Source organism: Molossus molossus, unplaced genomic scaffold (genome assembly GCF_014108415.1).
Source record: "Molossus molossus isolate mMolMol1 unplaced genomic scaffold, mMolMol1.p scaffold_m16_p_4, whole genome shotgun sequence".
Classification (NCBI taxonomy): domain Eukaryota; kingdom Metazoa; phylum Chordata; class Mammalia; order Chiroptera; family Molossidae; genus Molossus; species Molossus molossus.
Genome location: NW_023425377.1, coordinates 120,948,143 through 120,972,316, shown reverse-complemented (window position 1 = coordinate 120,972,316; position 24,174 = coordinate 120,948,143). Strand labels below are relative to the sequence as shown.

Sequence of the window (24,174 nt, the reverse complement as noted above, 5' to 3'; positions counted from 1 at the left end):
CCAGAATGATTTTTTGTATTTTCTTACTATTCAGTTACAGAATTCCCTGTGTTAACTCAATCTATGTTCTTGCTATTCAAAATACACAACACCCAAAGCCTGGCTTTTGGAAACGGACTCACAGCAATCGCCTGGCAGAGCATTAGTAAAGAAGTCCCACACGGCAGGTCCTCTGCACCCCAGAGGCAGCTAGCCAGGTGACTCCTGAATCCCTCCATGCCTCACAGAGAAAGCAACCAGTCTTCTGTAAGTCACTCCCAGGAGTGTGACGGTGAGCACCACTGTTCCACACACAAGGCTGAATGCCCATCGTGGGCCCCAGGAAGTATACACCTGGCTGATGAACACGGGTCCAAGAATCCGCGCTGCACTTCCAGAAGCTGTTAACCAGCCCATGTACACGCCCTGTGAGGTGGGGAGGGGGAGAAGCAGATTGATATCAGGTTTAGTTATTTTAAAAACAAGAGTGCTACCCAGCTGGTTGAGTTTCATCCCCTGCACCAAGAGGTTGCACGTTCTATTCCTGGTCGGGGCACATGCCCAGGTTACAGGCTTGATGCCCAGTGTGGGCGTGCAGGAGACAGCCAATCGATGTTTCTGTCGCTCCCTCTCCCTCTAAAAATCAGTTAAAAAAAAAAAATGAGTGATGCTACTAACCAAACTGTGCGAAACTCACAGGGCTCACTTCCCCATCTTTGATGTGTAAATAAAATATAAAATGCCTCTCTATAAATAAAGCAAATAATGAACAATAGAATTATTTGAGTCAGGTTAGGAAAAGTAAAAGCAGTAGAAAGGAACAAATTTGATATCTGGTGAAGCCCTAGAACAGTAGAAAGTATTAACTACCTTTTAAGGCTAACGTATTTTTTACTTGCTATCTTCCACACACTTGTTGGGCTCTTTACAGATGTTTCCAATGTTCACACAGGCCCAGGACTGGAATTGTCTCCATTTAACAAATGTGGAAGCTGAAGCTCAGAAAATTCAAGTCACTCTAAGGAGAGTCTGAGGCCAGGTCTGCGGGAATCGCTGTGCCACTAACCACCGCACCGCATCGCCCTGCAGCTACTGTGTGTGGTCCAGGCAGTCCGCCCTGGGAGGCGGGGCAGCGCCGCGCGCACAGCCCCGCCCTGGGAACTCCCAGCTGTCAGTCAGTGGTGGGGTAAGTGAATTCACTACGGGATATTTACCTAATGAAATGGTAAGCAGCTGCTAAAAAAAAAAAAAAAAATGTAATTATCCCTGATATTTTTCTCCATTTTGCTTCTATATTTTTTAAATTTTTATATAATGAAGATGGAAATTCTTATATAAAAACTAATTTTAAAATGTACATAGCTGCTGCACACTTTTAGGACTATGGTGTTTTCATCCTTTAGTAGCTGTCCGTAGGGCCAAATGAAATGAAGCCTAGATTGACATCTGCCTATCAATTTTGGTTTCCCAACTGCTGCCTAGTTTAAGAATGAGTTTCAGAACTTTATGCTTCAGATATTTTTTCTATGAAAATAATTTTGAGCTCATAATCGCTGAATTCAAGAGATATTTGAGTTTTTAGAGTGCTTTTTGTTCAGTTTCAACATACAAGTCTAATAAGTACTTTTAAAAAGTTGTGGGATTTTTTTTTTATTCAAAATGCTGAATATGATAAAATCTCCCCCATCGGCTTACGTGAAAACTGAGAACGGTAGCACAGAGCGTCAGTGCTGACAAGCACACCACACAGCTGCAGTGCCGGGGTGACTGACTCACCTGGGGTTTCGGTCCCAGAATTTTTGAATATATTGTATAGGACATAACATTGCAGGATGGGTAGCCGATTCCAATGAGCACAGCTGACGTGAGGAACTGGGCCAGGTGGACCACAGGGGTGTAGAGGCACCAGGCTTGTCCAACTGGGCAGCCAGTTGGTTCTTCGCTGTGATTTTCTCTTGGAGACCTCCAAAGAGTAGTAATAATTTCCCCAAATGTGGTATTAGGGATTGAATTGTTATGTAAATCTGTAAAAACAAAATGACTACAGTGCATTACTTATTAATATTAGATGAATAACAGACTATCACTATAGAATTATGTGTGGCTATACCTTCCCACTGTATCTTGGGATATTGATTTCCCCAAGGTAACAAGATAAAGAAGCCAGCCCATACAATGACGAGTCCTCCCAGCAGAATAGCACGCTCGCCAATCCTGTTAGGGAACAGAAACATGGTATTGTAACATAATTTCACTGCTTTTATAATTTCAAAAACTATAAATAAAATAATATTTTTATACTTTTATTGATATACCAATTAATATGAATGCTAAATATAATTTCCCACTAAGAGGAACCAGGACTCCTCTAAAAACTGGCTTATTTCAGGTCTGGGACAGAAAATGTGTACACTGGGCCTGGACATCTGGTCATGGCAGAGAGCACAAAAGCTACCAGTGACTTCTAGGTCATGATAAAAGGACTCAGAGCCAATTGGAAGAAGCTGGCCCAATACATGACAGTGTGAACACCAAAAAGAAATGACAGTGGACTGAAACACATTCAAATGTTATCATCTATGAATTCATACTCTATTAAAATAAAATATTCTTGGTCACTTTTAGAGGATATTCGGGAACCAATTCTTTATTTTAAAAGTCAGATAATCATGCCCTGGCTGGTGTTGCTCAGTGGTTAGAGCGTCACCCCGCAGACCAAAGAGTTGCGGGTTCCCTTCTGGTCAAGGGCATATACCTTGGTTGCGGTTCATCCCTGGCCCTGGTCGAGGTTGTGTGGGAGGCAACCAGTCGATATATCTCTCTCATATCAATGTTCCTCTCTCTCTCCCTTTCTCTCCTCTTCCCTCTCTATCTGAAGATAAATGGAAAAACATCCTCAGGTGAGGATTTAAAAAAAAAAGTCAGCTAATAAAATAAAAGAATCACCCTGTTTTCCCTACACAGCCTGTACTTCAGACTAACCAAATAGTTGGTGACAGGAAGTTTCTCTTTATAGAAAATACTCCAGCAAATAAATAAAGGAATGATAGAATTAAAATATCAGCATTTTGCAATGATCTACTAATGGATTAATGGATCTAGGGAATAGAGAACATCAATTGACTGCCTCCTGCATGCCCCCCCTGAGGACTGGGCCCACAACCTGGGGATGTGCCCTGACTGGGAATCGAACTGGCGACCTCTTGATGCCATGGGTCAACGCTCAAGCACTGAGCCACACCGGCCAGGCTCACTTAATTTTTTTAGATGTAATAATGTCATTATTAACTTTTAGAGATACATACTGAAATATTTATGTCAGACATGATATAATGTCTGGGATCGACTTCAAAAGAATCCAGGTGAAGGGGATAGGGAATGTGGAGTAGGTGGAAGTACAGACGAATCAAGATTACCCAGCTGTTTATCATTGTTGAAGCTGGGTAATGGATGTTACAGATTCAACACATGATGCTCTCCACACCTTTGTCTATGTTAGAAATTCTCCATAATAAAAAGTGAAATATACAAACAAGGGCAAAGGCTTCTTGAAACAAACCCAAACCCTTCCCATCACTCTCAGAGTACCTCCAAGGCCTCACATCTTCCCAACCCTATCTACCATATTTCCCTCGTTCTGCTCAGGCCAAACTGCCTTCCTACCTGTTCCTTACACACACGAAGGTCAGTCTTCTGGGGAAGGAGACCAGGCTGCGGCAGGCTGCTCTGTGACCTCGAGCACGCTTCCTCAGGCACTCCGTCCCTTCCCTTCCCTTCCCTTCCCTCCCAGCCCCACCTGCCTCTTCTCTTCACATACTTATCACTACCTGCCTTCACCTTTGTATTGGCTTTTCCGCAGTAAAATACTAGCTCTCTGAACGCTTGGAATTGGACAATTGATTAGCAGGACTGATCTACTTCTGTAGCAAGATGTAATGCACTTACTGTTATTTAACTTTGAATATTAATCTGTGTCTATGTGTAGATCTGTATCCTGACCCTCTACTTGGCTCTACAAGAATCTTCATGGGCCCAGCCAGTGGGGTTCAGTGGACTGAGCGTCATCCCATGAACTGAGAGGCCTCAGTTTGATTTCTGGTCAGGGCACATGCTTGGGTTGCAGGCTCAATCCCCAGTAGGGGTCATGCAGGAGGCAGCTGATTGATGTTACTCTCTCACATCGATGTTTCCATCTCTCCCTTCCTCTTCTCCCTAAAATATCAATAGAAACATATATATATATTTTTTAAAGGAATCTGTCCTGGCCAGTTTGGCTCAGCTGTTGGAGCGTTGGCCTGCGGTCCGGAGAGACCTGGGTTCGGTTCCCGCTAAGGGCATGTACCTCGGTTGCGGTTTGTCCCCGGCCCTGGTTGGTTGTGCGGGTGGCAGCCACTCAATGTGTCCCTTCACATCGATGTTTCTCTCTCTCTCTCCCTCCCACTCTATCTGAACAAAAAATGGAAAAATGTCCTCGGGTGAGGATTAAATAAATAAACAAACAAACAAACGGAATCTTCGTAGTAACCCCACAGCACCTAACCCTACACAGTGACTCAATATTTGTTCACTGATTTTAGAACTATTAAGTTCTAAAGTATTAATGTATTATAGGAATAATTAAATTATTAGAATTGTCTAAATTCATCTACTAATGTCCCACCCCAGACTATAGGAATGAACTTAATTTTATACAAGCATTTCCCCTAAACTCTGTTCTTTACAGTTGTCCTTTACAAAATCCTTTTTTAAGTGTTCTGTGATCAAAGTGACAAATGACTTTTAGAACACGCTATATTTGTCACAATGGTGATGTGTATATGTTGAAGATTTAGAAGTTTTAGAGTAAAGAAGTTCGGTAATTTTAACCAGAATTTCAGAATGAACCATTGAATCACTTTCATTGTATAGCATATGTTACCATGCAGCAGAATGATGTTTTATGAGATACACTTTTAGAGCCCTATCCGGTTTGGCTCAGCGGCTTGCAGACCAAAGAGTCTCGGGTTCGATTCCAGTCAAGGGCACATACCTCTGTTGCAGTTCGTCCATGTGGAAGGCAACCAATCAATGGGTCTCTCTCACATCTAGGTTTCTCTCTCTCTCCCTCCCTCCAACTTTAATTGAAGATAAATGGAAAAACAACCTCGGGTGAGGATTTAAAATAAAATAAAATAAAATAAATAATACTTGTGTCACAAAAAAGAATGTTTAAAAAAAAAAAGAAACACACTTTGAGAAATACTGTATGTAAAACATAATACACAAACACTACATTAGAAGGCAATTATTCACCTTGTAAATATCTTGCTTTACTAAAGAGTATGCTATATAGTATAAAAATATCATGCTCCTTTAATACACTTTAAATCTGTTTTCAAAAGTTCAAGGACTAAAATTAATACATAAAGAGAGAAAAGCTTTTTTTGTTTGTTTGTTTGCTGTTGTTAATCCTCACTTGAGGATATTTTCCCATTGATTTTTAGATAGAATGGCTGGGAGGGAGGGAGGGAAAGAGAGAAAGAAACATCTATGTGCGAGAGACACATCAATGGGTTACCTCTTGCACGACCCAGACCGGAGCTGGGGATCAAACCTGCAACACAGGTACGTGCCCTTGACTGGGAATCAAATCCTTGACCCCTCAGTCTGTGGGCCAATGCTCTAACCACTGGGCAGCTGGCCAGGGCAAGAGAGCAAAGCTTTAAATTATTTTACTTCCACATTCATTTACATTGTTAACTGTTTCATGTTTCACTTTTAAAATACAGCCTTGGAACAAAACCAAAGACATATAACTTACTTTTTGGAAAGTAATTTAACTCCCATAAAAATAATAACGGCCTCAACTCCAAGAGCAGCAAGTATTATTCCATCATATAATACAGCTTGTTCTCGAGTCCAGGCATACATATCCATTGTTAACGGAGTGAGGATGCTGAGAAAACAAACAAAAAATTATTCTTATTTTATTTAAGGTCATTGTCATTGTTACCATTAAAGTTGATATAAAAGCTTTAATAATGCTATCGACATTGAAGAATTTGTATCCCTTTTAACAATAACATCAGATCTATACAAACAAAAATTTTAACACATTTTTAGCACTTTTTAAAAATTGATTTGAGAGAGACAGAAATATTGATTTGTTATTCCACTTACTCACACATTCAATGGTTGATTCTTTTATGTGCCCTGACTGAAGATCAAACCTGCAACCTTGGCCTATCATGATGATGCTCTAACCCACTGAACTACCCAGCCAGGGCACTTTTAGCACATTTTGATCTTACGTGTACAAGCTAAGTTTAGGTGTTTTTGTTTTTATATTTTATTTTATTATTATTTTTTAATCACCTGAGGGTATGATTTTTTTTTAAATTGATTATTCGAGGGGAGAGAGAGATGTGAGAGAGAAACATCAACTGGCTGCCTCCTGTACATGCCCAGGGATCAAACCTACAGTCTTCTATGTACAGGACAACACTCCAACTAACTGAGCGACACAGCCAGGGCTGTGTTTTTACTTTTTAATTTTATTTTTTTAATCCTAACTCGAGGATATTTTTCCATTAATCATCAGATAGAGCAGGAGGGAGGGAGAGAGGAAGGTGGCTGGAGAAACATCAATGTGAGAGAGACACATCGAATGGCTGCCTCCCACAAGACCTGACTAGGGCCAGGGATGAACCGCAACTGAGGTATATGCCCTTGACCAGAATCGAACCCGCAACTCATTGGTCTGTGGGCCAACGCTCCAACTGCTGAGCTAAACCGGCTAGGGTTGTTTTTATTTTTTAACATTTAAGTCTAAAGTAATATATCCACATTGCAAAAAATTAGAAAAACAGGAAAATAAAAAAAACAAAACTCACCATTCTAACATAACTCAATAATCATGGTATAAATTGGTCTTTTTTCAATGATATAATGTTACTATTATTAGTTTATTAGAATCTTCTGGGATTTCTTTGTTCTTCCTCAGTCTCTTTCATCCCTAACTTTGAATGTATATACAGGGTGTCCCCCAAAAATGTATATAGGGTCTCTGTAGGTTCTATTACATTTTGAAAATGAAATGTGTTTTAACAAATTATAAAAGTAATTTTATAATTACATGTTTTTTGTATATACATTTTTTGGGACACCCTGTACTTTTCACCCTGTCCCTCTCTACGTGTCTCTTCCTTTACATGACTGTCTTCTTCCTTGCAGTCTTCTTTTCCTACTTTCTATCTCCTTCTGTTAACTAGCTACAAAATGGAATTGAAATATATTTAAACTATTCATTCCTTTTTTAGAGAAAAGAGCATATTACCCTTTTAAAAAATATTTTCATTGATTTCTTTTTTTTTAGAAAGAGAGGGAAAGAGAGAATGAAACATCTATGAGAGAGAGACATCTATCTGGCTGCCTCCTGCACACCCCTGACTGAGGACTGAGCCCAAAACCCGTGTACATGCCCTGCTCCTGGAAATAGAACCAGTGACCTCTCAGTGCATGGGATGATGCTCAACCAACTGAGCCATACCGGTCAGGGCCATATTACCATTTTTTTTATCCTCACCCGAGGACATTTTTCCATTTTTAATTTAGATAGAGTGGGAGGGAGAGAGAGGAAGAGAGAGAGAGAGAGAAACATCGATGTGAAAGGGAGACATCGAGTGGCTGCCACCCGCACGACCAACCAGGGCCGGGGACAAACTGCAACCGAGGTACATGCCCTTAGCGGGAACTGAACCCGGATCTCTATGGACCGCAGGCCGACGCTCTAACCGCTGAGCCAAACCGGCCAGGGCTATATTACCGTTTTTAAAATTTAAAATCAGATGAGCTGATGTGGAGTATACTTTGGTGGTTTCTCAATAAGTTAAACACAGAATTACCATATGACCCGGCAGTTCCACTTCTGGATAAAACCCAAAGCAACTGAAAGCAGGGGCTCAGACAGACACCAGGACACCAGTGTTCCTCGCGGCGTATCCACAATAGCCAAAAGGTGGGAATAACCCAAATGTACACTGACAGATGAATGGATAAACAACACTGGTATATTCATACAATGGAATATTGTTCAGAACGAAATTCTGACACATGCTACAACATGGATGAACCCTGAAAACATCATGCTAAGTGAACAAGCAAGACACTAAAGGACAAATGTTGTATCATTCCACTTATATGAGGTACCTGGAATAGGCAAATTCATAGCAAGTAGAACAGAGGTTCCAAGGGCCACGTGAGTGGAAGTGGAGCCTTACTGTTTAATGGGTGCAGAGCTTCTGTTTGTAATCATGAAAAGGGTTTGGAAGTGGATAGTGGTGATGGCTGCACAACACTGAATGTACTTAATGTCACTGAACTAACTGTACAGTTGAAATCAGTTAAGATGGTAAATTGTGTTATGTGTATTTTATAATTTTTAAAATGTTCAAAAAATCAGATGAGCTGAAACTTTCATATCTCAATAATTTAAAAATTTTTTTAATTAAGAAAATCCACATGGACTGGCATAAAAATGTTACACTGTACTGATAATGGACTAAGCAAATGATATCACATATTCTGTTAGTTTAATATATACACACCCCCTCTCCCATACTTTTAATTTTCTAGAAAAAATTGTTTGAAAAAACACACTGAACTATTAGCAGTGATTACCTCCAAGTAAAGGAGTAAGTGTGGAAATACAATTGTAGTGTTTGGAATATTTACAAGAATATACTATTTTGCCTTGGCCGGTTTGGCTCAGCAGTTAGAGCGTCAGCCCGCCAACCAGAGAGTCCCAGGTTCAGTTCCCACTAAGGGCACGTGTCTCTCTCACATCGATGTTTCTCTCTCTCTTCCTCCCTCTCTCCCTCCTGCTCTATCTCAAGATAAATGCAAAAAAATGTCCTCGGGTGAGGAAAAAAAATACATATACACACATATATATACACACACACACACACACACACACACACACACTATTTTTACAATGGAAAGGCATTTTTTTTAAAGCCATTTGATAAGGTCACGAAGCCTACACAAGGAAGAGATTTTGTCATGTATCTTACTAGGCTTTTTATTGGGATCAGGGCTTTAAAAGAGTTGAAATTACCAGGCTGAAACCCATCTACATATGCAGGGAGTTATGTAGCTTAAAGTGTAATGATGAGAAAGTTTTATAATTGTATTTATCATAAAACTCAGAAGAAAGGGAGAAACGCTATTGAAACATTTCTTTAAAAGGAAGTAAGACATGGTGGTATGATTGCAGACCAAATTAACTATATTTAAATTTATAAACAAAACATTTTCATCATGACAAGAAAAATGGCCCTGGCCAGTTTGGCTCAGCAGTTAGAGCATCAGCCCATGGTCCAGAGAGACCTGGGTTCGGTTCCCGCTAGGGGCACGTACCTCGGTTGCAGTTTGTCCCCGGCCCCAGTTGGGGTCATGCAGGAGGCAGCCACTTGATGTGTCCCTTTCACGTCAATGTTTCTCTCTCTCCCTCCCACTGTATCTGAACAAAAATAAAAAAATGTCCTCAGGTGAGGATAACAAAAAAATAAAAAAGAAAAGAAAAATGTGTCTTACATAAAGTTGTTGAGAACATCTATGTGCTTGATTAATAATGCATTAAGAAATACAACTTGTTTACATAATCTGATGTAGATGAAAACAGAATAAAACTTACGTTTCAAAAAGGGCAAAGATAAATAGGACCACGAAAAACAGAACATTGGTAGTCACAACAGCAACTTGATCGATACTTCCCTGGGGAACCTGAACTTCATCTGTATTTGCTGTAGTGAACAGGAGAAAAATTATATTACCTACATGTGTTATTTTTATCATCACACAAAGTGGACATTATATGTAGCAAATTTCATGACTTAACATTTAAAATCATTTTTAGGCTTCAAAGCAATTTAAAAGGAACAATTTATGTAATAGAAATAACTTTTACATGGCATTTAAAAGTAAAGTAACTTTTCTTCCCAGGAAATACACTTCAGTTCTGTCATCTACAAGAGATACTCTGATTGTCTAGTTGGTGTCTCAATCCAAAAGAGGAATGTATTATACAGAATTCTATAAAATGATCTCATACTAAATACATCTGCTTTAAATTTCAGTTGCAGGGTTTTTTTTCTATCTTACCCAAATCTTAAATTTATGAGGATTTCATGAAGACCTAAAATATTTTATTAAATCATTCTCAGTTCTATGATGCACTTCAATGAAAAAAAAAAAATATATATATATATATATATATATATATATATTTTTTTTTTTGGTTAATCCTCACCCAAGGATATTTTTTTCCCATTGATTTTTAGAGGGGGAGAGAGCGAGAAACAGAAACGTCGATATGAGAGAAACACATCTATTGGTTGCCTCCTGCGTATGCGCAGACCAGGGTCGAGATCAAACCTGCAACCCAGATACATGCCCTTGACCGTGAATGGAACCTGAGACCCTTCAGTACAAGGGCTGACACTAACCATGGAGCCACACCAGCCAGGGCAATGAATATGTATTTTATTTTGAAATTCAATGGTATGTGAAATCAGTATTAGTAAATATCCTTATGTTATTACCAGTCCTTATGTTATATTTTTGCAAAGAAATATATTTTGCAGAGAACTACCAAGTTAAGATGGTTTTTCTAAATTAGGAGGACAAAGTGAGAGTAGTTAAGCTACACACTTAGTACAAACTAAATATGCCTGATATAACTGAGAAGTGTGAAGCCACACAGATCTTAGATACATCTGTCATGCTGTTGTACTCTGGGTGAACCAGGTAAGTAATACGAGGATGACTTCATTTGTGCTGTCTAATGCATGTGCAGCAGCGCCGGGGGCAGGCAGGGACTTTCCTAAAACACAGTAGTTTCTACAATTTTTTCATAATGGTACCTGCCTTTATTTCTCAGCATTTCTGAGAAAGAGTTCCTTCTCTGATTATATATGAGATTTTGAAATAGTCTGCTATACTTGGGGAAATTAAGCAAGCACCTCGAATACTCAACATAGGGTAGTGACCTCCCTTTCTAATCACACAAAGAAAACTATAAAATATTCACTCTTTGAAAACAAGACAAGTGATTTTTCGCAATGGTCTTAACCCTGGCAATCATGAACCTAATAACTGATGTTGGTATGCCTTTTTTTTTAAAAATCAATTTGGGTAACTTTCAACTTCGAAGGTCTTCTCTCAGTCACCCCTTGTATTGTCCTCAGAAGCAAAATCCAAGTAAATACCAACGGAATCATTAGAAACACTTTGATAATGTTATAGTAATTTATCAAACAGGTTAATAGTACCTTCTTCAAAATTAACACTTTTACACTGTCGTCCTGAGTCATCCACACGATGTTCTCTTAAAAAGAAAAATATAAATACTGTATCCATGAAAGGCTTAGTATAATAGACAAGTCATTTAAATTTATTACTGGCCTTATATCTTTCACATTCTGATACATTTTCTTTTACTGGCTTATGAGTTATAAAACTATTAGCAATGAGATACAATAAAAAAAATTGTTAAAGATACTAGTCATGATTCTTATCATCATATAAAATGGGGGGGGGGACACAAATTCATCCAAAAGCATATGTGATCAGTATTTGAAGTTCTGTGATTTTTAAAAATTTATTATTATTTTTTAATATGTCTTTATTGAGTTTTTAGAGAGAGAAAAAAGGAGACAGAAACATCAATGTGAGACAGATGGGCTGCCTCCAGCACGCCCCCTACTGGGGATCGAGCCCACAACCCACTCATGTGCCCTGACCAGGAATTGAACCGGGACCTCTCAATCCATGGGACGATGCTCAATCCACTGAGTCACACGGGCTGGGCATCTGCAGTTATTTTAAACAGTAGTTATAAATGTTTTTGGACTGTTGGTTAAAGTACTCTAAAGAAATATAAAGTAACCAAATTTCTGTAGTTTTATAAAATTTCTTCTAATATATAAAAGATAAGAGATATATCTGAAGTAACTTTTGCATTTAAAGTTGATACTAATCATTAATCAACATACCTACAATTAGTCAATCAAGACCAAACCTTGACTCTTCAGAGACCTTAAATGTGTTCTCATTTATCAGATTGTCTATTTTTTTAGTTACATGTACGTGCATTAGGTAATCAAAAAATAAGAACGCAATTATAGACATCAAATACCAAATAAAGGCTTTACAGGAATAATTATCCTCCAACAATGATAATGCTTATTTAATTTCACAATCTACAAAAGCAGTTTTATCATTTCTATCTAATTACCTTAATATAATAAGGATCAGAATAATATTTAAAACTCCCAGGAAGGCGCCAAGGAGAACGGGTGCTGTATACATGTTTATCTGAAGCTGTATTGTCTCCCATGTCACGCCCTTTTCTCCAATGAGTGCAAAACAGGTCTGAAAAACTTATTAAAATAAAATGTACACAGATGAATCATTATATGGGAGAAACAAACTAAAAAAATGTGAAAGACATTTACCACAAAATCGGAAGTAACATGGAATCATTCATCTGCATCACGCATCTCAAGAGAGGGAGGAAAACTGGTTCTGGATGAGGAGGCAAAACATCTACTCTTTCTATATACAGCAACGGTACATAAACAATATACAGTATAGCTGTGGTGTTAGAATTTCATGGGGTGAAGTGATTAGGAAAAAATATCTAAAAAGGTTCTTAAGAGGGTCAATAATGAAAAAAAGTTTGAGAAACACTGATGTACAATAATTCACAAAGGATTATATCTAAAGCAACTTGTCAGTAACTTCATTTTTTAAAAAACATCTCCATAAAAAATATAAACTATACAGTTTCTTACATAAACCATTTGTAAGTTTCATTATAAGAGAGACAGTGTCGCATTTTAAGTAAATATTTTAAAATATTACTGTGTATGTGGTATTTAAATTATATGTATTTAATATTTGAAATCTTGCTTTGAGGCAAAAATCAGATTGGAAGAATACTGATTTGCTCTCTTGATTTAGATTCTGTATCTGGCTTTTCCAAAAATGTACATGTAATTTTATGGTGAGGACTAAGTAAGATACTCCACCTGGAGCACTTAGAACAGTGTCTAGCACGTACTCACTAACTGTTAGTGCTTGTCGAAGTGGTTATTATCAGGAGAGTCATCTAATCTTTTCAGGCCTGCATTTACTCATCTATAATACAAAATGTTTAGATGAGACCATCTTTAAAATATGCTTTAAAATATGCTTTAGGTGGTCAAAGTACTGACTAAGAACCTACGTGTATACTAGGTACTGTGCTAGATAATGAGGGTAGAGTAGTAAATTAAGAAGACCTGGACTATGCCCTTATGTATTTTATGGCAGTACATCCAACTTCTACCTTTGTAGAATATTCTATAAATATAAATAAAATATTCTGTATTTTACTTAATGCTAAAATAAAATATCAGACATTGGTGGATGCTGAATTAGATTCTGATCTGTTGAGCTTGTTCATGGTTAAATAGAAGTAATGGAAACTGGGGTGAGTGTGGCCTGTTGATGAAGTAAACTGGGTGGGATTCAAACTAATTACATTTGCAGTTTCAATTTTCAATGCATGAGCCAATTATATTGTTTCAGTGTTATTCTAGGCATAAAAATTACTAATTTCTCAATTCAGTAAAAATTAATTGGCCTTGGGGGGGTATTAAATATTACAATTTCTTTTTTTATCAATCCTCACCTGAAGATATATTTTTTTCCATTGATCATCAGATAGAGTGGAAAGGAGAGAGACAGAGAAACATCGATGCGAAAGAGAAACATGCACAAGCCTCACCAGGGATCGAACTGCAATCGAGGTACATGCCCTTGACCTGAATCAAACCCGCAACTCATCGGTCTACAGGCCAGCGCTCTAACTGCTGGGCCAAACTGACCAGGGCCGTTACAGTTTTTTTTATACTTGGCTAAAGGATGGAAGCTTTGGAAGAGGAAGAAAATACTAAGTCTTTTTAAAATTCATTTTCTTGCCCTGACCGGTTTGGCTCAGCAGTTAAAGTGTCAATCCTCGAACTGAAGGGTCTCGGGTTCAATTCCCAGTCAAGAGCAAGTGCCTGGGTTACAGGTTCAATCCCTGACCCCAATCAGGGTCGTGCAGGAGGCAACCAATCGATGTGTCTCTTTCGAATTGATGTTTCCTCTCTCTCCTTCCCTCCCTTCTACTCTATCTAAAAAAACATTGGAAAAATAAGCTCAGGGAAGGATTAACAAAAAAATAAAAATGAATAAAATAAAATTCATTTTCTTCAACCTTAGAAAAGTCTTAAAGATATGGGTAAAGGGCAAAAGGGAAAAGAACCTCCTATGACTTTCCTTAAATCCTTCAAGTCAAAACTTATTCTTTCTAATAAATAGGAGAAAAAAGAAAACTCTTGTAGCAAGGTCAAGCTAAATAAATATTTCACAGAACATATACTTTGGAGTCAGAGAGAGTTTGGTGTGAACCTCAGATTTCCTATTTATTATCTGGCTGACCTTGGATAATTAGATTCTTTATGCTTTGGTGCCCTAATCTATAAAAAGAAACTAATATCACTTAACTCAGAGGATAGAAGTTAACATATATACAGGGTGGAGCAAAAGTAGGTTTACAGTTGTTCATATGGAAAATAAAACAATAATAAGTAACAATACAAGAATAAACTCTGATTCGAGTACTCACAAATGTACACCTACGTTTGCCCCACCCTGTAAAGAGCCTGGTCTGATTGGTGGATCCAAAAATATTAGTTTCCCTCCCTTTCCCTTCAGCTATGAAGGTGAATACTTAGATTTCATTTAACATTTGTTTTTTGTTTTGTTTTTTTATCTTCACCCGAGGACATTTTTCCATTTTTTGTTCAGATAGAGTGGGAGGGAAAGAGAGGAAGAGAGAGAGAGAGAAAGAAACACTGACGTGAAGGGACACATTGAGTGGCTGCCTCCCGCACCACCCAACCAGGGCCGGGGACAAACTGCAACCGAGGTACGTGCCCTTAGTGGGAACCGAACCCGGGTCTCTCTGGACTGCAGGCCAACGCTCTAACCACTGAGCAAACTGGCCAGGGCTAATTTAACATTTGAACCTCAAAAGTTTTCCCAATTCAAATTCAAGTAATTATAAGTGAAAGACAAACACCTACCTGGGCCTAGAATAAACCCTAACGCTTGGCACGCACTGGTGTCTGCCATGGAGCTCGTCCTCTCCTGGAGGGTAGTGGCGCCAGCAATGTATGACCTGACAACTGCCACATTCCCTGAGAAGAGACACAGTGAGAGAAAATACCCTCCAGTTCATAGAATTCTGATTAAGTTTATACAGAGGAAAGAGTAATCTATAGTATAGTCACTCCTTATTAATGATCATACAAAGCATGTGTATTGAGCAAATGCATCAATTAATAGAAAATATTACTTTCAGCAATATGAAAAGTTAAATGTAAATGAATAAAAATGGCATTATAGAAATGGTAAATACTGAGAAAGCACTGGGTGAATGGCATGCAACAGTTGCTACAACTGTTTTTAAAAGATGTCACAAACTGCATGCTTAGACCTACAATATAAGATATTGAGAAAGAAATCCACTAATGATTGAACTCAAAAATTTACTGAGCACTTATTATGTATAGGAGACTTTGCTAGGGGCCACGGAATATTTTTAAAAAATCAAATTGTCTCTAATTATAAAAAATGTACTGTCTGGCTGGTGATACAAGATAAAAACAGCATATAATAAGGGGCAGGGTAGCCTAAGAAAGTTCACGGAAGATAGGAAACTTGAACTAAATCTTGAAGGATGAAGAATGCCAGGAACAGAAGAGAAATTATAAGTAATAGGAACATCATGAGAGGAGGCAAAATGATAGGAAGGTATCTCTGTTTGCAATCACACACCTGTATGTTGAACCGTAGGATACGAAACCAAGAAGGGGCAACACCAGGTGAGATTAGGCCATAAATGTCAGGATGAATGTGAATTTGACACAACCACACATACACACATACATGCATATTACCTGCTCCAAATCCCACCAATCCACGAGCAACCAACATGTAGTATTTATTGTGAGAAGCTGGGACGTGCACATATGCATAGAGGCAGTTGGCTGCCACCGAAATGAAGATGGAGACAATGAGAGGTTCTTTTCTCGGTCTATAATTAGACCAGAAGCCAAATACAGGTGAAGCTACCATTTGGCCAAGGCTAAACGAAGCAATAACCCATCCCAAAAAACTTGTATCAGCTGTCTTATCAATCTGCAAAAAAAAAGTACAATGACTTAAGAATTATTATTCAAAAGTCAAATGTAAAATATAAATGCATTTTTCTGACCATGTAATATTTATTTAGAAAAATAAAAACAATTTGAACTAATATAAGTTTTGTAGCACTATTATTTATAGTGATTCAGATTTCTGACATTGCATTTAAATGTGCTAACAATTCATTATACACAAGGACAAATGCTTGGGAAACTTCATGTTTTGGAATGATTATGGAAATATCTGGTTCATAAAAATCTTGTTAAAGAGATAATCACATTAACATCATAAAAATATGCCATTCTTTAATTCATTTTGTTTTTTTTCCTCACCCGAGGATATTTTTCTCTTTTTATTCAGATAGAGTAGGAGGGAGAGAGAGAGAGAAAACATCCACGTGAAAGGGACACATCGAGTGGCTACCTCCTGCACAACCCCAACCAGGGCCCGGGACAAACTGCAACCAAAGCATGTGCCCTTAGCAGGAACCGAACCCGGGTCTCTCTAGACCGCGGACCGATGCTCTAACCGCTGAGCCAAACCGGACAGGGCCATTCTTTGATTCTTATAAGTAGGATTATGTTATTCTATAAGCTAAACAACCATTAGCACTGTAAATCATTGTTTTCATACTGGGCAAAATAGTCAAATGCTTAAAGAAGACAATAAAAACACAAAGGCTGAAAGGTAGTTCTCTCACTAACCCTATTACTAATTCTCCCTTTCAACAGACAATTCAGGATTTGACTTCTTCATGAGGGGCTTATATGCCCTGGCCGGTTTGGCTCAGCGGTTGGAGCATCGGCCTGCAGTCCGGAGGGACCCGGGTTCGGTTCCCGCTAAGGGCACGTACCTCAGTTGCAGTTTGTCCCCGGCCCTGGTTGGTCTTGCGGGTGGCAGCCATTCGATGTGTCCCTTCACATCGATGTTTCTCTCTCTCTCTCGCTCCCTCTCTCTCCCTCCCGCTCTATCTGAACAAAAAATGGAAAAATGTCCTCGGGTGAGGATTAAAAAAAAAAAAAAGAGGGGTTTATATATCATGATGAGCGTTGAGGGGAGAACAAAGGGACTAACATTCACAAAATGCAGTACCTTCAGACAATTAAAAAATTAACTTATGAAAGGGACTATGGAATAGTTTTTAAAAATATGGTAGGCTATATAGTAATTTGGAAAAATAAGAACCACTAAACTTTAGGAAATATGTTTTAACATATATTGGTTAAGTGGCAGAACAAAAGAAAAACCATGGCTTTTTCTAAAGATATTTTTAAACAGCTTAAAATGGAAATATTTAGGTATAATTTGGGGGTGGGGGGTTAGAAACAAGAGTAAGGATAATGATACATAATATTTGAAGTTCTAGCCTTAAAAATATTTTTCTCAGCTCACTAGGCATTTAATGTTTTGGTTTTTTTTTTGTCACAGATGTTTTTCCTTTTTTACCCGATCAATTGCAGTTTATATTCAATATTATGTTGTATTGGTTTCAGGTGTACGGCATAGTGGCTAGAAAATTACATACTTTGCAAAGTGATCTCTCCAATATTTCAAGTACCCACCTGGCACCATACATAGTTATTACAATATTATTGACTATATTCCCTATACTGTACTTTACATCCCCATGACTGTTTTGTAACTACCAATCTGAATTTCTTAATCCCTTTACTTTTTTTTTACCCAACCACCCAGCTCCCCTCCCCTGTGGCAACCATAAAAATCTCTTATTTTAGGTACTCTGATTTTTATTTTCTATCTGTATTACCTTTAGCTCCTTTTCTTCTCTCTCTTAAAATATAAAATAATTTTATGTCGTATAAATTTTAAAGTTAATTTTCCAAACAGCAATGAAAACTCGATTTTAATGTTAAATATGTAGTGACTTGAAAGCAAAAGGATAAAAGTGTCCTCTCAGTATGTCGATGGATCATAATCGAGTTTCCATTTCATGGACAGAACTGAGCTGACTCTTGTGGATGGCACTAACATTTTCTGGAGACCACTGGAAATTTTTATTTCAGTTGGGTACTATTCTTCACATTGACTGGAAAACTGGAATTTGCTAGAATCCTAACAGGAAAGTAACAACAGAAGGTGTTACTTCAGTAACTGACCTGTTACCTGCACTCATGTGTTTTTCTCTGTTACAATAATAACAGCATCTCATTTTTGGTCACCTCTGATGATCTCTATCATATTTTCAGGATAAAACCTAACTCACAAGCTGGCCACTGTCTCCCTCTCTAACTTCATCTCTCAGCAACTCTCTTCCCCCTTTTCTACCTTCTAGCCAAGTAGAACTGTTTGAAGTTTCCAAAATGAGCCACCTCTTTCGCCTCCCAGCCTCGGCACATGGTCCTCTATTGCCAGCAATCCCTTCCCAATCTCCTACCCCTTGGCCCCCCTTTGCCTTCAGATGACTGACTTCTGCAGGCCTTTAAAACGTGTCTTCCAGGATCTCTTCAGTTTGGAGTGGCAACATCCCCCTATCGTGCATGTCTGTCTATCTGTGTCTGTGTGTATGTATGTCCATGGGTCGTCTCTTCTTTCTCTCTCTCTCCCCCACACCCACACATTTACTTTTAAACATGTAACCACTTATAATGTCTGGTTATCATCTGTGAACATGTGTGGTTTTGCACTTCAGTGAAAGCTGGATCTATGGCTCCTCTAAAAAAAACAAAATACAAAGTGCATAGTATTGTATTTCAAGACATTGTTCTCTAAACATATTAATAAATCAACAAAGCCAAAGTTCTAGAAATCTCAATGTTCTGCTATGGGAACTGAGATATGAATAGAGGTGTTCTAAGCCTCCTCAATAATTTACTTATAGATGATTGCGTATTCAATTTATAGTACTGTGGTTAAGAGTCACGTTTTGGTTTCAGATAGGGTTGGCTCTGCCATTTTTAGCTGTATGACCCTGGGCAAGCTACCTAACTTCTCTGGGGCTAAGTTTCTTCAACTGTCAAACAGAATGATGAGAGCCACTTCACAGGGCTGTTATGAAGATCAAAAGATGATTTAGGTAGTAAAAGTTTAGTACTGTGCCTGGCACACAGCGACCTCCTAATTTTATTATGAAATAATTTGATAAAATTAAATTTTTTTTGGTGAAAATGTTATATCTGTATTGCTAAAGGTCTAGTTATAAGTTCATGTAATCAATACATTTATCTTTGAAGAGCTTTCAAATATCTAGAGATATGAGTGAACCTTTTCAAAATTCAACATACTGGGCTGAGTAGACCTAATTGTTGCAAAATATCTTCTTTTGAGAAGTTTGAGGTTAAATTACACTAGATACAGGGACCATACAGATCAAGAGCTGTGACACATGGAAATCAATTTTTAGTAAAGATGCTGCTGCAGAATTGTTAAACATTGTTTTAACTCTGCAGGTAAATAGTTTTTAGTATCATGGGCAATAATTTTTAAAAAATTTTATTTACTGGTTGATTTTAGAAAGAGAGGAAGGAGGGAGAGAGAGACATCGATTTGTTGTTTCACTTATTTATGCACTTCCTGGTTGATTCTCACACGTGTGTCCTGACCAGGGATTGAACACTCAACCTTGGTGTATTGGGATGACGCTCTAACCAACCAAGCCACTTGGCCAGGTTTTGTTTTGTTTTTTAGGGAGGGGGTACTGATAGGATGCAAAAGTGCACGTGCCTGGGAATGCCCAGGTACGATCACGTTTTCCTGGTACAGCGCTTTCAGTCCTGGTGTTCCGGTGTGTACAATAAAGCACATGACTGCTTTACGCAGAAGCTTCTATTGAGCAATGATTATCTCGAGTTATTCTGGTAAAAATTAAATCATAGAATATCAAAGAGACTAGAAAAGTTTTAACCACATAAGAGTTAATACTACTAAAGCTACTTCAGAGAAGAATAAAGTGTACAAACCTTTTGGAGATAGGGCCATATTGACATTACCACAATAGAAAATCCTGTAAAGAGGTAAACTCTGTTATGTATACTTACAGTAATTCCATTACTATTTATAAATACATTTTTTAAACTACAGCATCGATTTTAAAATATAATTCTTAATTTACAACTTTATGCCCACAAATATTAATATAATAAAAGCCAAGTACCTATTTTTCCTTACTCACAAGCCTTTTATCAATGGAAATTATTGAAAACTTTAAGTTTTTATAGCAGAAATGAATGGAGGAAAGACCATTTTGTTATAGAGGAAGTGCTAGACTTCTAATCTGTGTTGTGTGGGAGAGATAATTAATTGTAGGGAAGACTAGGAAGAAATAAAATGATTATATAAAGGGGGCAGTGGTTATAAACAACCAGGATACTGCCCTGGCCAGTGTGGCAGTTGGTTTGGCATCATCTATGCACCAAAAGGTTGCCGGTTCGATTCCCAGTAGGGGGCGTGCATGAGGCAGCCGATCTCAATGTTCTGCTCTCACATTGTCGTCTCTCTCTAGAAATTAATTTAAAAAATCTTTTTTTTTTTTTTTTATCCTCACCTGAAGACATTTTTTGATATTTTGTTCAGACAGAGTGGGAAGGAGACAGAGGGAGAGAAACATCAACGTGAAAGGGACACATCCAGTGGCTGCCACCCACATGACCCAACCAGGGCCAGGGACAAACTGCAAAGGAGGTACGTGCCCTTAGTGGGGACCAAACCCGGGTCTCTCCAGACCGCAGGCCAACGCTCTAACCGCTGAGCCAAACTGGCCAGGGCCATTTTAAAAACCTTAAAAGGAAAAAAAAAAAAAAGAACCAGGATGCTTCAAAGATGGCCATACCTTAAAAGAAAATTCATTATTTCTGTGTAGGCTTTATTGATTGAGAACTGTAATGATAATAAACTCCAGTGCTATTTGTCAATTTTAAATGTTAGGCACATACAATCAATATTTTATAAAGTCTTTTTTTTTTTTTTATCCCTACCTGAGGACATTTTTCCATTTTTTTGTTCAGATAGAGTGGGAGGGAGGGAGGGAGAGAGAGAGAGAGAGAGAGAGAGAGAGAGAGAGAGAGAAACATCGATGTGAAAGGGACACATAGAGTGGCTGCCACCCGCACGACCCATCCAGGGCCAGGTACAAACTGCAACCGAGGTACGCGCCCTTAGCGGGAACGGAACCCGGGTCTCTCGGGACCGCAGGCCAACGCTCTAACCGCTGAGCCAAACCAGCCAGGGCATAAAGTTTTGTTTTTTTTAAAGCTTTATTAAGATATAATTTACATACCATACAATTTACACATTTAAAATATACAATTCAATGGTTTTTAGCATAACCACAAATATGTGAAACCATCACCAAAGTCCACTTTAAAATATTTTAGTGAGCTCAAAAAGAAACCCTGGGTCCTTTAGCCTATCCTGCCACCCTCTAGAACAGTCAAACTCATAGACACCGAAAGTAGAATAGTAGTTGCTAGGGGCTGGGAGGATGTGGAAATGAGTTGTTGTTAATAGGGTAAAGAGTTTCAGTTTCGCAAGATGAAAAAACTCTGGATATGGGTTACACAACCATGTACATATAATTAACACCTCTGATCAAGATGGTAAATTTTAAGTTATGTGGTTTTACCACAATAAAAGTGAATTTCTAAAATTACGTAACTTCTAATACTTACCTACACTGCTGAGAAACATAGTAAGATACAGAATCCTAATAGATCTCCATCGGCTCTTATAATGCTCCTGAGTCTCTATAATATTCCATTCTCTAGGTGTAAAGAAGAAAGAAGTAGTACAAAGTTATCTCATTATAGGCAAATCTTTCTGTTCCACACTTTTACTTTCTCTGTCCTAAAGTCATAAAAATTATATGACAGAGGTACAATCTGCTAATATTGGTTTTTGCTGTGCTGATCCATTTATTTATAAGCATTAGTTCTTTGAATTTCCATGGGTTGTATTTATCCATCATTGTAAAAATGTATTATTTAATAGTGTTCAAATTTGTTAAACTGACAAAATGATTAAAGTTTATCAAAATAAATCAAATAAAGTAGCTACATTGATTAGATCTCCCATAGGTGGGATATATACCTACTATTTAAAGATCGTTAGTGTCATCATTATGACGTGCTCTACTTGATGATAGCAAATTAACTTTGCTGCAGGAAGCTATTTTGGCTGGGTAATTTTGGCAAAATTCATGTAGAAGTGACACCAGGAAGGTTTGATATGACCTAAGACGTTCTTAGCCTGAGATCTGGAACACTTCACTTGCCTTTGCTCTAACAAAGATTCTAATAATGGGCCACAGAGAGACCAAGACCCCTCCAGATACGCCCTCATATACGCTTTTCATATACGCCTGTGATCTGGACTAAAGGGCAAGAATATTAACCAGACATCTTCCCTCTGTCGGGTGATGTACATCAGTATGTGTATTCATTACATTTTCACATATGCATAAGGAATTAACAAATTTACCTTAATATGAGAATTATGTTTCCAAATAATTAGACAAGCAAAACAGACAAAATATTTTCTGATGTTCCAAGATTATTTTCTAAAATATACTTTAGACTCAAATTAGTCTTCAAAAAAAGAAACTTTATTTTTCAAATGTGATGCGACTGGAAGTGGTAGAGGGAAGGAAGAAGAGAAAGGTAAGATCTACTATGTGCCAGGTATATTAAGTCAGTTCCTGATACAACGTACACATGAAGTGCTTCACACTATATATGCGTTACATAAAAATGAAGAGATCTTTAGGCCTTAATCAAACTCCCATGTTGTAAATACACACGATTCTATCGAGCTTATATATGGTTTTCCAACTGGCACCAAAGTAGAAGTACCAAAATAAATGGGAGACCATTGCTGAGAGCAACAAATAACAAACAGATAACAAAAAACACGATGAGGGACAGTCTGCCAAGAACAGAATAAGCAAAAACTAAAGACTCAGACATAAAACTTTAAAAGTATAGCAGTATATAACAAATTAGTATAGAAGCAAATAGTCCAAAATGTCTCAACAGGCTGAGAACATCCCTCCATTAAAACATTATTTCAGCATTGATATTAACTGTAATCTCATGGTAAAAATGCCTTACATATATTGTCTAGTAAATCAGGGACTAGAGAAATACATTTTCCAAAGAGTTTCAAACAAAGTGGTTCAAATAAGGTGTGGCGCTTAAAAGAGCCAAAGAAGCAAAAGTTGCGGTAGACAGCTTTCACTGTATTAATTTACTCGATATTCTATGTGTCAAATAAAATGGTACTTAACTCCGTTTTCCTAAAGGCAAAAATACATCATTGCACAGTAAGAGACAAACTAACAATTCTGAATGACTGTCCACAAAGTAGGAGCAAAAGAATCAGAATTACAAGGGTCAAAATACACTTCATCTCTCCAAGGCTAAAAAAAAAAAAAAAAAAAAATTAAATAAACCAGTCTGTATTTATATATTTGGCACAGGACAAAGGTGAACCCACTTCAGGCGGGTTCACTTGCTAACGCAGACTCGGGCAATGAGAGCGATGGTGAGAGCGTTCTTTCCAAGCACCACCACCATCATCTAGCAGTTTGTGCGGAACGTGCGGTGTTCGGCTCCGCGCGAGGCCCGCTGCAGAAGGCTCCGGGGGGCGGTCTGACTTTCCCAGACGCCTTCACCGGAACCCGCAGGCTCACCGACCGCCTCCTTCTTTCTCAGCCGTGGGAGACCAACTTCCGGTCTCGCGCCACCGGCGGCCGGCTCCCGCCGCCCTGGCACCCCTTCTTCCGCCCCGCCTGGCTAACGCCGGTCCCACTGGCGCAGGAAGGTTAGGGGGCCTTCCCCCACATCCGCTCACCTGCTTCCGGGTGGGCGGTCTCCTAACAGCGGCTCCTGCTCAGCCGGGATCCCCCGGCCCGCCATAGTGACTGCACCGCGAAGAGGAGAGGCTAACTCTCGCGACACCTCG

At 38.5% G+C, this 24,174-nt stretch overlaps 2 protein-coding genes across 4 annotated transcripts in view; one reads left to right on the top strand and one right to left on the bottom strand.

Annotated features, from left to right (window-relative positions):
- MFSD8 (major facilitator superfamily domain containing 8) lies at window positions 1-24,162 on the bottom strand. 3 transcript variants are annotated; one of them, XM_036239852.1, is made up of 12 exons: window positions 24,064-24,160; window positions 21,885-21,976; window positions 20,178-20,221; window positions 16,014-16,254; window positions 15,138-15,251; window positions 12,257-12,401; window positions 11,292-11,347; window positions 9,656-9,764; window positions 5,780-5,914; window positions 2,090-2,193; window positions 1,756-2,003; window positions 5-405 (listed from the first exon to the last, which is right to left on the bottom strand). In XM_036239852.1, exons 1-12 carry the CDS (start codon window positions 24,126-24,128, stop codon window positions 190-192), a joined length of 1,569 nt encoding a protein of 522 aa, XP_036095745.1. In that variant the 5' UTR covers window positions 24,129-24,160; the 3' UTR covers window positions 5-189. The 3 variants fall into 3 exon arrangements, with proteins under 3 accessions (XP_036095746.1, XP_036095745.1, XP_036095747.1); XM_036239853.1 differs by lacking the exon at window positions 15,138-15,251 and having other exon boundaries at window positions 1-405; window positions 24,064-24,162; XM_036239854.1 differs by lacking the exons at window positions 20,178-20,221; window positions 24,064-24,160 and having other exon boundaries at window positions 9-405; window positions 21,885-21,970.
- Window positions 1-24,174, top strand: part of ABHD18 (abhydrolase domain containing 18) — a 66,162-nt gene that overhangs the window by 2,489 nt on the left and 39,499 nt on the right. The window contains exon 3 of the mRNA XM_036239858.1: window positions 932-1,165. The gene's annotated coding sequence lies outside the window, so the exon portion shown is untranslated. The remainder of the gene's footprint in view (window positions 1-931; window positions 1,166-24,174) is intronic.

Coding starts and splice junctions, on each gene's coding strand:
- MFSD8 (XM_036239852.1), bottom strand. CDS start 24,128: ATGGCGGGCCGGGGGATCCCGGCTGAGCAGGAGCCGCTGTTAGGAGAC. Junction 15,252..16,013: donor ATTGGTGGGATTTGGAGCAG/GTAATATGCATG, acceptor GTCTCTTCTCAG/GGAATGTGGCAGTTGTCAGG. Junction 12,402..15,137: donor AGGGTTTATTCTAGGCCCAG/GTAGGTGTTTGT, acceptor TATTTTAATAAG/TTTTTCAGACCTGTTTTGCA.